The sequence below is a fragment of the Homalodisca vitripennis genome, unplaced genomic scaffold (genome assembly GCF_021130785.1).
Source record: "Homalodisca vitripennis isolate AUS2020 unplaced genomic scaffold, UT_GWSS_2.1 ScUCBcl_1151;HRSCAF=4421, whole genome shotgun sequence".
NCBI lineage: Eukaryota > Metazoa > Arthropoda > Insecta > Hemiptera > Cicadellidae > Homalodisca > Homalodisca vitripennis.
This window is the reverse complement of record NW_025777263.1, coordinates 88,608-101,263: the sequence shown is the minus strand read 5'-3', so window position 1 is coordinate 101,263 and position 12,656 is coordinate 88,608. Positions and strand designations below refer to the sequence as shown.

General features: G+C 32.6%; 1 protein-coding gene across 1 annotated transcript; it reads left to right on the top strand.

Annotated features, from left to right (window-relative positions):
* Positions 1-1,908: 1,908 nt before the first annotated feature.
* Positions 1,909-11,956, top strand: LOC124371236 (syntaxin-5-like; the record flags this gene model as incomplete). Its single annotated transcript, XM_046829572.1, is given in 8 exon segments — positions 1,909-2,124; positions 2,521-2,549; positions 2,551-2,778; positions 4,672-4,695; positions 4,698-4,823; positions 4,825-4,869; positions 10,693-10,814; positions 11,627-11,956. Coding segments are annotated over 8 exon segments (950 nt in total), but the record flags the coding sequence as incomplete, so codon positions are not given.
* Between the last annotated feature and the right edge of the window lie 700 nt (positions 11,957-12,656).

Sequence of the window (12,656 nt, the reverse complement as noted above, 5' to 3'; positions counted from 1 at the left end):
ATTCACCTGAAGTGGGGTTTGAGTGAACCTTGGTAGTTGTTCCGTTCAGGTTGTGTTTTAGTTCCACTAACTGCTGTCTTCCACTGAAGAAAGGTCCTGAACCAGTTAGCTGATGTTCCTTTGATTCCCAGTTGGTGTAGTTTTTCTAGGAGCAATGAGTGGTCTATGCAGTCGAATGCTTTACTAATATCTAGGAACAAGCTTGTAACAGTTTTTTCCACTTTCAATTTGGTCAATGATATACTCAACTAACTGTACGATGGCTGTTGTGGTAGATCCGGCCTTCAGGAATCCATGTTGGTTTTCAGTCAACAGATTGTTATTGGCTTAAGTAATTAAGAAGTCTTGTTAGGATAACCTTTTCAATTATTTTAGAAAAATGTTGGAATAAGTGATATGGGACGATAGCTGGTTGCTTCTGTGGTTGGGCCATTTTTTATACTTAGGATACATTTTTGAAGTTTTCAGTTTGTCTGGGAAGATGCCTTCTTGTAGTGACTTAATTAATGATGTGTGTGAAGGGGACAATGATTTCCTCTTTACAGCTTTTTATGAGTTTTTGAGGATATATCATCCAGTGACCTGCTGATGTTTTTTGCTTCATACTATCTATAATGGCAAGTACTTCTTTCTGTGTTGATGGTGTGAAAAGGAGCTTGGTTTTTGTTGAGAAGTTGTGCTGTGATTGTTTTGCAAGTTTTGAGGTGTTTCTGTTTTAAGTGTTTCATCAGCAATATTGGCAAAGAAGTAATTGAGATGGTTGGCAACACTTTACTGGGATTTTCTGTGAATTTTCCATCTATATTGAGAGCAAGTTTGTTGCTAGATATCGTTTTAGCTGCTCTTTCTTTGTTAATTACTTCCCAAAGTGCTTTTGATTTGTTGCCAGATTCTTCTATATGCTGACTTACTTGCTGTTTTCTTAAAGATTTTAATTTCATATCATATACTTTCTTTCTTTCAGCTGTTTCCTTCTTGTCATTTTCCAATCCTGTGCACAATTCCCTTTCAAGTGCTTTGATGTAATTTTTGTCTGATATAATACTTTTACCAAATAAATGTTATTTAGAATGAGTATATATAGTGTTGTTAAAATAAGCAACTGATCCCCAGAAAAAGTAATTAAATGATAGCTCAGTAGGGATTATATTGCTTGTGTATCTTTTAGCAGTGCATGAATTTTTATCTCAAAGACGTGAACATCTTGGAAATTGAACGTGTATTTATAATCTGATACTTTAGTCTATTAATCTTTGGGTTATGAGCTTATATACCTACTAATCAATGGGTCTGATTTGTTCTATAAAATTATCATAATATAAGGTGAAGTTTTCTACTTAATGAAATATTTTAAATGTAATATTTTCACCCAGCAAGTAACAGATTCGGGTTTGAGCCTCGGTGGAGCAAGTACTTTTTGTGATACAATTGTTATTGAAATTAGAAGTATAAAGAATATTTATTTTAAGACAAATGTTTCTATTAATTACTATTAAAACGTTTTAAATTAAAATATTTTAGAAAATACAAACAAATTGATTACCTATCAAATGTTAATAATTTTTATAAATTGGTGTGTTTATTGTTTTAATTAAAATGAAATTAGGTTATCTCTTGATAATTAAAAATTGTTCTGACTCATAAAACTAAATTAATATAACTCATTCTTTTCATGTGACCTAATATAGGCTATACAAACATGCTATTGTATTTTGGACAACTTATTAAATATAAAGTGAAAGTGACAGAATTTCACTCTTCGTAAAGTATCGAGAAACATTTTTTAATGGCATTAAATCTTAAGCAGGCTGTTGTGGTAAATTTATGGCTGTTTTAGCAAATTTTGTGGTTCAAAAATCATTCTGTTAATTCTTTACAAAAGTGTATGTTAAGAGTTGTGTTTTGCAGAAAAGGAATTCCATAAAATGACATCTCGGGACAGGACACTTGAGTTCAGCAATGCGATCAGATCGTTGGCGAGTCGACAAGTGGTGCGAGCCGTGGCAGCTCGTGATCCTCGCAAAGCCAAGCACATTCAGAGCTATGGCGAGTTCATGGTCATTGCCCGCACCATCGGAAAGAACATCACAAGTACTTACACCAAGCTGGAGAAACTCACACTACGTAAGTATGAAATGTGTTCTTATTTTTACAAATGTTGTAGTACATTAGTTAGAAGTGCTGTAGCAAGACGAATTAAAATTTGTGTAAAAAAAAGAAAAATTCTTAGGTTTTTTTATTGCATGCATAATGAAATATTGCAAACCCTTCCTACTTAATTAATTAATTTAAACACAATTAATTTAAATAAAAAAACCTTTAAGTGATGTAGTCAGTTCTTTTTAAATTAGAAAGCCCCTAATTTGTTTTGGTATTTTATGAACTATTAATTTGGTTGAGGATCATTCCATGCATATCAGTAACATTCTAGATAGAAAGCACTACTATTCATTCTATTTGTAGATTATTTTTTTGTATAAAAATATTTTCCAAAAATTACTGTATAAATCTAATTTCCAGTGGCAAAACGGAAATCTTTATTCAACGACCCGGCCGGCGGAAATACAGGAATTGACATACATAATCAAAGAGGACCTGAACAGTCTGAACCAACAGATAGCTAGACTCCAGGAGGTGTCGAAGGCTCAGAGACAGTCGGTGGCCACCGGTACCAGACAACACTTGCTCTCTCACTCCTCCAGTGTTGTGCTCGCCCTCCAGTCCAAGCTGGCAAACATGAGCAATGAGTTTAAACTGGTGCTGGAGGTCAGGACCGAGGTAAGTCTTTAGTCGGCTTTTGATTGAAAGAAATGTGGTTTCATACCTTGCTAAAACCACAGTATACACAGTTTGTGGTTTATACTGTATTAATGTTAAATATACAGGAGAGCAAGCCTCAAATAATTAGAATAAAAATGTTTACATAGTTGAGAGACACCAAAAACTGCTCTTAAAACTACTTAATGATAATTGAAGACTCTTAGGAGCAATTGGAAAACTCCAAATTTCAATAATTCCAAAATATTTTTTTTATTTCAAAAATGTTTGTAATTGTATATTTAACACCATATAGTTATTTTAATATTGATTGTAATAAAAATAATGTAAATATTTATTTGTAAAGTCGCCTGATGATGATAAAACCTCTGGTTTCAAAGTGCCTTGTCCAAAAAAAAAAACCACTTGGAAAAGTATCATTTTAGTAACATTTAGTACTACTTAATGATAAACTGTGATAATTTAAGTGTCTACTGAACATAAATATATAGTAACACGTTTCCTAACATTTCTGGTGAAATTTGAGGAGAGGTCAAATACAGTGGACTGAGTAAGAGGTAGTGCAGGTTTACATCCTATCTGTGATCAAAGGACTTTTCATCAGTACCGTCGATCTGTTACTGTACCGACTTTCCTCCTTATTCTGTTTGATAAGATCCTCCTATAGATCAGCAGAATAGGGTATCAATCTATCCTTAACCCTTTCAGGGCCAGGACCAAATGTGAGGTGTTGCAAAATTTTTTCACATATCATATCCCCTTGTGACTAGTCAAAAGTGCCAGGCTAAAATTGGCGATTTTGCAGTCTCTTAGATTAAAATTTATAACTTTTCATACAAATTAGAGAATGACCTAAAAGTTGCACCAAATTACTCGTATAGATATATACTATCAATTAAAAAAATATATAAATGTAGTTTTAAGTAATTTAAAATTTAGAAAAAAATGATGTTTTTTAATGGATTACCGGTACATAAAAAAATTTTTATTTTTGTATTTTTTTTTGTAAATAACTAAAAAAGAAAAAATAATTTTACTGTGGGAAGCTATGTTATTATATTATTCATCTAGAAAGGAACAACCATACAAAATTTTGTGTTATTTCTCTCATAAATAAATTTATTATGATACATTTTGTATAAATACGCATAATTGTACTTCGCAACATTTTATAAATGATCAAGCAACTGACTCTTACACTGCAAGAAACTTAAAATAAATATTCACATTATGGATGTACCGGTAAACAGATGATTGTAGGATCCATAAACAGTTTCAATACAGTTAAAAAACACTATTTACCAAGAAATATTTACACAATTTTATTTGAAATTTATTTACACTTTTTCTATTTACAAATATGCTACTTACAATAAATTTTACTCCCGTGAGATCGCAAATTGTCAGTCATTGTAACTACTACACACAATAGCTAAGCAGGTAACTACTAACACTACTAATATTTACAACCACAAAATAAAATAATGAAGAAGAATCCAGCATACAATAATACAATTACACTAAAGCATAAAGAATTAACAACAATAGATCGAGTCAGCTGATAATGTTACGTGACAATTACGAAATAAAAACACATAGACCTCCAAAATAAATATGATATTCATATTAATTATCTACAAATATACCAGGGAATAAAAAAAACTTAAAACTTTAATCATTTGACGTCGTATTTATTTAAGAAAACGACAAATATCAAGGCGGCAATATATTGCCGCCTGGCCCGGAAAGGGTTAAAAGAAATTACAGATGTTCCTCTAATTGTTCTTGATTGACAATGTACAGTACTAACAAGTTACAACAAACACTGAATAAACTATTATAATGTAGTTAAGTTTATGAAGATCCCAACTCATGATTTTGTTCTCACTGCAGAACCTGAAGTTGGCCAAGAGTCGGAGAGAGAACAGTTCTCACAAGGTGCTGTGTCCCCCTCCCTCCCCCCGTCAGCCATGTCAGGACACCACCATGGCTCCGTTCTGCTTGCTGATGAGCAAGTCAGTATAGATCTGTCCCAACCACGAACCTCACCAGCATATCATGCAGTCTCAGGCACTCATCTACGATGAAACGGTAAGTTATAGCGACATCTGTAAGTATTTCTGTCTCTATACAGAAACAAAACTCATACATGAATAAAGCATTTTTATTATGTATTTAATGGTTTTAAAAAAAATATATTTGGACTACTGTGTATTTCATTGCGTATGGACAAATTCTGTACAATTTCTGAATTATACAGTCTACAATATAAATTGCATTTTTGTAAAAAGTAACCTTATGATTATTCGAATAAGCTTCTAATATAGTGTGTTAAAAAAAAACCGCTGTATCTTTTCATTTAAAAATAATTTATAGTTTTAGTTAAAAAAATATTGTAAACGTGATAACTGCCATCAAGATTATACTTTTCCATAGCTGGAAACAATAAACTTTTCCAAGATCTACCTCTGCCATGTCTGATAGTGCCATGTGGACCATCAGTAACATGTACGTTACTTGCTTTTCAAAAATCTGTTTATTTTTGTTCTTCTGTAAAAAAACAATAACACATTTAAAAAATACTGTAGTTATACTAGCTGTACTAATTATATTATGATGAGATTTAGACTAATATGTAAATTTTTCACTTCCCAACATACAAAATAATGTAGATGTATGTGTGGAGAGTTAACATACGTTAAAATTTTATGAAAAGAAATCCCACATACAGAGTAGTTAAATTTCTAAAAAATAACCCAAGTTTAATTAAATTTGGATTAAGCATTAAAAAGTTTTAATTAACATTGGAAAATTATTTCATTGACATGGGTCTGTGTACATTTTTAGGAATTTACTGAATTACGCTGGGATAATTTTGTATTAAGCTCAAGTTAAGAATGCTGGTATAATAGCTTTAATTATTTGTTCTTATTGACACTATTCTATGTACATTCTGAACATCGCCTTGCTTAATATGAGAAAAAATATAAGGGTATTAAACTCTTCAATCATGTATCATTGTATTTATGAACAAGTCGAGGAAACAATTTGAAGACAGGACTTCACAGCTGGTAGATAGTGTGCAATATGTAATACTCTACTATAAATGGTTTACTATCAGTAAAGAAAAACCTACGGCATTATATACACATTTAACTTAGTAAACTCCATTTTTAATGAACATGTTAATAAAGAATTTCCAAATTGTAAGCCAATTGAAGGAGTAAACCTCATAAATGCTTACTTGTATTGGTGCAAAGACATGTCTTTAAAAAATTGGTATTTTCTACCGTTATCTTCCTTATGTTAGAATAGAATAGAATAGAATAGAATAATTTATTGGCCACAAGATATTTCACACAAATACATAGGCAGGTCAGTATAATTTATAATTGTACTTCACTAGTTAAAGAAGTCATTGTCAGTCCATTGTCTCAATAAAAACTCACTTATTGAATAAAAATGCATTATTTAACAAGAAATTATATAATTTTGATTTAAAAGAACAGTCTTTTAATTTTTTCATTTCCATAGGCAATTTATTCATGAATTTAGATGCAATGTGCAGAGGGTTTTTTTTCACTTTTGCTAAGTCTATGTGGAGGTAAATTTATTAAATGGCTATTTCTTGTATTGTACGAGTGGATTTCATTTCTGAGCATAATTCTGTCTTCATTTTTTTCTAAGATACAACAAGCATTGCATTATATACAGACAAGGTAGAGTGAGAATCCTGAGCTGTACAAAAATATCCCTACAGTGATCAAGCCTACCAGCTCCAGCAATGATACGGATAGCCTTTTTCTGTAGTATAAATACCTCTTCGGCATGGGAGGCTCCACCCCATACAACAAGACCATAGGTAATATGTGATTGGAAAATACCAAAATAGGCAGTGCGGATCCCGTTCTGGTCCAATTCACCACATAAGCGTTTTAAGGCATAAATGCTTCTGCTAAGTTTAATTTTGAGACCAATTATGTGGTTGATGCCAACATAATGTTGGATCAAGGGTTAAGCCCAAAAAGTTGGATTTTCTGTGTGTTGTTCTGGTTTTTCTTTAAGGCCAAAAAAGGTTGTCACTGTTTTATTTGTATTTAATACCAATTCATTAGCAGTCAACCAATTTTGAATGAGATTTTGATTTGATTTTAGCATGTGCCAATGCTAGACTGCTACTAGGTTGTTTATTTTATGATTGTAGTGTCATCAGCATAGAGGACGACATCCGCAGGTACACATTCACTCAAATCATTGATCATAATAATGAAAAGTATGGGGCCAAGCACTGACCCTTGCGGGACACCACAATTTACATCTAGGCTGCTTGATTCCTTGTTGTTGCTTACTACATATTGTTTGCGATTTTTCAGGTAACTTTGGAAAATTTTTAAGGCAGAGCCTTCAATTTTATAGTGCTGAAGTTTATTTACTAAAAGCTCGTGAGACACACACAGTCAAAGGCCTTGCTGAGGTCACAAAAGGTGACCGCAGCAAGTTCCTTTTCTTCAAAGCAGCCTAGAATTTGTTCCACCCAATTTTATTAAGGCATTGGCTGTAGAAAGACCTTTTCTAAAACCAAATTGTGAACTACAGATTAACTTGTTAAAACTCCATGTAATGCATAAGCTGTTTGCTGATTATAATTTCTATTACCTTAGATAAGACAGGAACAATTGCAATAGGTCTAAAGTTGTTAAGTTGATCTTTTTTACCCTTTTTAAAAACAGGAATCACCTTAGTAACCTTTAAAATGTTAGGAAATTCACCTTGAGACAGACACTTATTAATTAGAGCAGTAAGAGGATTGATGTAACAGCAGATGGTATCTTTTACCAGTCTGTTTGAAAAACCAAAATGATCTTTGCTTGACTTATTAGACAACTGTTTAACTACATTTAATACATCATTTTCAGAGACATCATTAAAACTAAAACAAGTTACAGTCTCAGGAACATCTCTACGAACTAAAAAATCTAAAGCACAATGAGTTGTATTTTGACTAGTCAGGGTCTGTTTGATTTCTTTTGAAACATTTACAAAATAATTATTAAATTCATCTGAGTAAAAACATTATTATCAAACCTATGAGTTCCACTTGAACCCTTCTTAGACTTATTTACAATATTCCACAATGATTTTAGTTTGGTTTTCTGAACACTTTATTTTTAACATATTTGCCTCCTTTTTGGCTTCTCTTATTTTGTTCCTATAACATGCTTTAAGCCTATTATAACTAGTTCTAAAGAGATTGCAATTTTGCTGTTCACTCCCATTTTTAGCTAGTGAGTAGAGAAAGTCTAGCCTATTCTTTATTTCTCCAAGCTCAGGAGTGTACCAATGTGTAACCTCCTGTAGGCCTATTGGGTTTTCTTAGTGTTTCCAGGGTTTATTCTAATATGTTTAGTAAAACTTATGTCATAATAATATTTAAAACTATTTACAAAGTTGTTAAAATTCTCATTAATACTTTCGTCAATAAAAACATCAGACCAGCTTTCCTTACTTAACAGATACTTAAACAGATTGATGGTTTTATCATTAATATTTGGCACATTTTTATAGACTAGACAAGGGGTTGCTATTAAAATTTGAAACTAACTCTACATTTTTTAACACAAAAAGTTGACCTAAGTGATCACTAACATGGAAGTTTCTTAAGCTAACATTTAAACTGATCCCCAAAAGGAAGTGAAAAACATTGTCTAAACAAGTGTTATGTCGAGTGGGGTCAGTTATTGTTGATTTTAAGTCCATACATGGAGCAAAGGTTAACAAAGTTTCCGGCATTCTTGTCCTGGCCTTGAGGCGAAAAGTGAAGGTTGAAGTCTCCGCACACAATTGCGTTTCCACTTTTTTGATTAATATGGCTTAACACTTTTTTCCATTATATCCATAAAATTGTCATAGTGTCCATTTGGACTTTCTGTACACATTAATTAAAACTAAGTTTAGATCTACAAGTTCAATGCAGGCTAGTTCGCAATCAGTTCAGTGGATAGGCTATTTATTTTTTCAATTACCTTATATTGAGTGGGTGAGAACCTAGAATATATGGCTACTCCACCGTGTATCCTTGAGGAGCGGCAGTAACCATAGGCTAATGAAAGGTTACCAATGTTAGAATATTCATTGAGTTCCTCAGAGGAAAGCCAATGTTCCGATTAAACATAGTATATCTAGGTTCAAGTTAATGGCCACTTTTTTCAATCAGCGAATGTTTGTTAGAAAGACACTGCACATTTTGATGATAGAAATTAAATAATGAGAGACACTCTGTACTTACCGAGTTCATCATGGTTTTTCCAGGGCGTGGCACTTACTAAGTTTAAATTTTTGCCCATGGTTGGAAGTAGGCAAAGTTACTGTGTCGGCAGATGGTTTTCTGTTTATGAATTTTGATACATACAGGTTGTATGGCCAAAACTCAGGAGAATAAATTTCGTTGAAAATATTGGGATGGAGATACCTACTTTAAACGAAGAGTACAAGTCTGGTCGCTTTGAGTTGAGCTTATCAACAACATATTTTCCATCTTTCTTATTTGTTAAGTACTGTTCAATGTCCTCACTTTTTGTTTCTGACTAAAACGAGAAGTAAAAAGGAAAATTGTCTTCTCAATTGTGTTGAGGTTATGTTGGGCAGTGGAATTGCCTGTTATGAACCTCGTTCTTTTTTTGCTTGAGCTTCCATTATTTGTAAGGTTATTTTGGAGTCTTCTTTTCCTATTAGTTGCAATTTCTCTTCGAGTTTTCACTACTTGAAACGGAGGTTCCATTTCCAAGGGCTGACGGTGATGCTGAGCGAGAACGAGAACGGGAACGAGAACGGGAACGAGAACTCCGATCCGCTGATCGAGATCCATGATCTATTATTTGAAAAAGCTGACGCAATTCATTGTTTGTCCCAGTTCACTTTGAATCGTAGTGGAGTAGTTCTTCTTTATTAAGTGCTGGTTAGCTTTCGGATGACGTAACCTAGGATGGGTACCATTTTGTCCTTTGAGGAGGATTTTGGTATTCAGAATGTTCCTGAGCTGGTAAAAAATGTCCATTATTATTTCCTGCTGAGCACGTAACTCCCCCAAGTTTCACCACACACCTGAATAAGAACGACTGTCCTTTGTCACCATATCACTAATGGCTTCTGCTTGGTTATCCAAGGCAGCCTTTAACTGGGAGTTTTCCGATTTCAGCATATTGATTTGTTCACTTAGGTCTTTTATAATTTTCAGATAGCTGAAAAACCTGGTCAGTTAAAATTTGTATGTGTTCAAAACACTGCTAAAGCTACTATCTTCATCACTTTTTAAAGTCTTACTCACAGTAGTATCAGTCGATTGTTCCAGACCGGCACTTATCACATTTCCAGATAATTTTATTTCCTAAGTCACTGATGTACTGATATTCTTCGGTTAGAATATCCACACATGTACTGTGGTACCACAAATGGCAGTTTCCCTTCACATTGAATCGCTCTACTATTTTTAGAGACGTTTTTATCGCACACACCACATTTAGTGACATTTCTAGTCGGCGCCATCTTGCGCAATGATTTATATAGTCCATTTATACGCAATACAAATATACAAATATACAAATTGCGTTAATTTGTATAGTCCATGGCATTTCTATTTTATTTTAAATTTATTAAGCCACCCTGGTTAACAAGGATAATCCATCCACTCGATTCATTTCCTGTAGTTTGTGGTTTAAAATAATTTTCATAGTAAATTATTGATTTTCACAGTTTCATTTCTTAAGTTTACAGTACAGTAGTACTTTACAAAATACTGAATCAGTGCTTGTTTAAATCATAATTTAATTTGAAATTATATTAACATATGTTATACATTAAATGTTGTATTTTGTTATAAACCAATGTGATTAATACAATTAAACAATGTGATTTCAGGACCAGTATTTATCAAGTAGAGCAGAGACGATGCAGAATATTGAATCCACGATTGTGGAGCTCGGTGGTATCTTTCAGCAGCTTGCACATATGGTCAAGGAACAGGAGGAAATGGTTGAGAGGTTAGTTTATGTGCCAATATTTCTAATAAATTTAAAGGAATATATAGTATTATCATAATATGTAATATATTATATATAAATTATTCCATAAAAATAACTCAAAACTGACTAACATCCGCCATTTTGAAACTGGTAAAAGTATCTTCTTAATATTTCATTTTTAATAAGGTCTACCAAAGGTTAATACAATTTTTAAGTTTTCATAACTTTATATTAACCGGTTCAAAAGATATAATGTTTTTTATAAAAAACACATACAGACAGATGAACGGAAAACTAAATGTTTTAGGACATACCTTCATATGAACTTTTTTGCTCATTTTTATGTGTAGAGTAAAATTTCAGTGATGGAACAATTTTACTGAACACCCTCTATATCCCAGCTGTTGAATGATTATAAATAAAAATATACTACCTGAGTTTATCAATAGGTATTAGACTAAAAAAAGGTTTGCAAAAAAAATTCACTTTAAAATATCACTTTGGATCAAACAAGTAAAAGAAATTAATTTTGTAAACTTTCCTTTGTTACTAGAATTTGTTTCTGGTGTACAAGATGATTCGTTTGACCTGTCGTTTTTCGCTTGTGTCTAATCACCTGGAAGCTTTTAAAACCTAGTTTTTGGGCTTCATTCCAAATGAGGATATTTCTGTTTACAATAGGTTTTATATACATTCAATTAAAAGATGATGGAAAAAAGAACTTGTGCTATGCTTCATGACAAACTGATGGGAGTTGTCAAATAGGTAGTAGAAGGTGGAAGACATGCAGTTGTGTACCCCACACTGATTGAATCCTGGTATTGTTGCAGAATCGACGCGAACGTTGCAGACGCAGAACTCAATGTGGAAGCTGCTCACAATGAAATTGTCAAGTATTTCCAGTCAGTAACAAACAACCGGTGGTTAATGATTAAAGTTTTTGCTGTTCTGATATTCTTCTTCATCTTTTTTGTTGTCTTTTTGGCGTAGCCCTTGCCCCATCCTCTTTGGACATTCCGGTTTTTGGTAACTATACAGTGTACAATTTTCCAAATGTAATATAGACCAATATGAACTGTTTTATAATACTTGTTAATATTTATATAAAGTTACTATAAATATATTAAATAAAATGTAAGTAAATTTTATTCTTCCATGTATTGTATGTACTTTTATTTATTAATCCTTTCTGAATCATCATTTTATATTGTGTAAGAAAGAAATAAAAAACACTTTGTTAATTGTATAAAATATTAATTGTTGTAACACAAGTGAGAGATCATGAACACATTTTCTTACAAGCTAATATTTGGTTTCGAATATCCATATAAAAATAATCAACTCTAATATTAAATATTTTAGTTTTCTTCTGCAGTCTGTGGTTTAACGAAGGCCTCCAGTTCCCTTTCAGCTCTTAGCTTCATAATCAGCATCTTAGGATCAATGACATCCTACAACATAACCAAATATTAATTTTATAATCTATTAAATTACATTTAATTAAAAAGTAAAATCATTTGCTACTTTATTACTATCAACACTGCTGGTTATGTTTACTGGTAAACACTGCTAACGATTACTATTTGACATACTTGTTTGTGTTGACGCCAGATTTTGTATCCGAATCTCCAGCTCTGGCAACATAGCTGCATGTTTATTTAATTCAATTCAATATTCATCTATTCATTTAGTACACAATCTGTACACTGAAAAGTGTCATAATATTAACCCATTGCAGATCGTATTGTTTTTGGCGCGCGGCCACCAGCGGGCACGAATTAATTTACAGTCAGCGGCCGCACGAACGGTGCGCCACATCGTATCACTCGCTATTGTATACTAGAAAATTCAGCTGTGAAG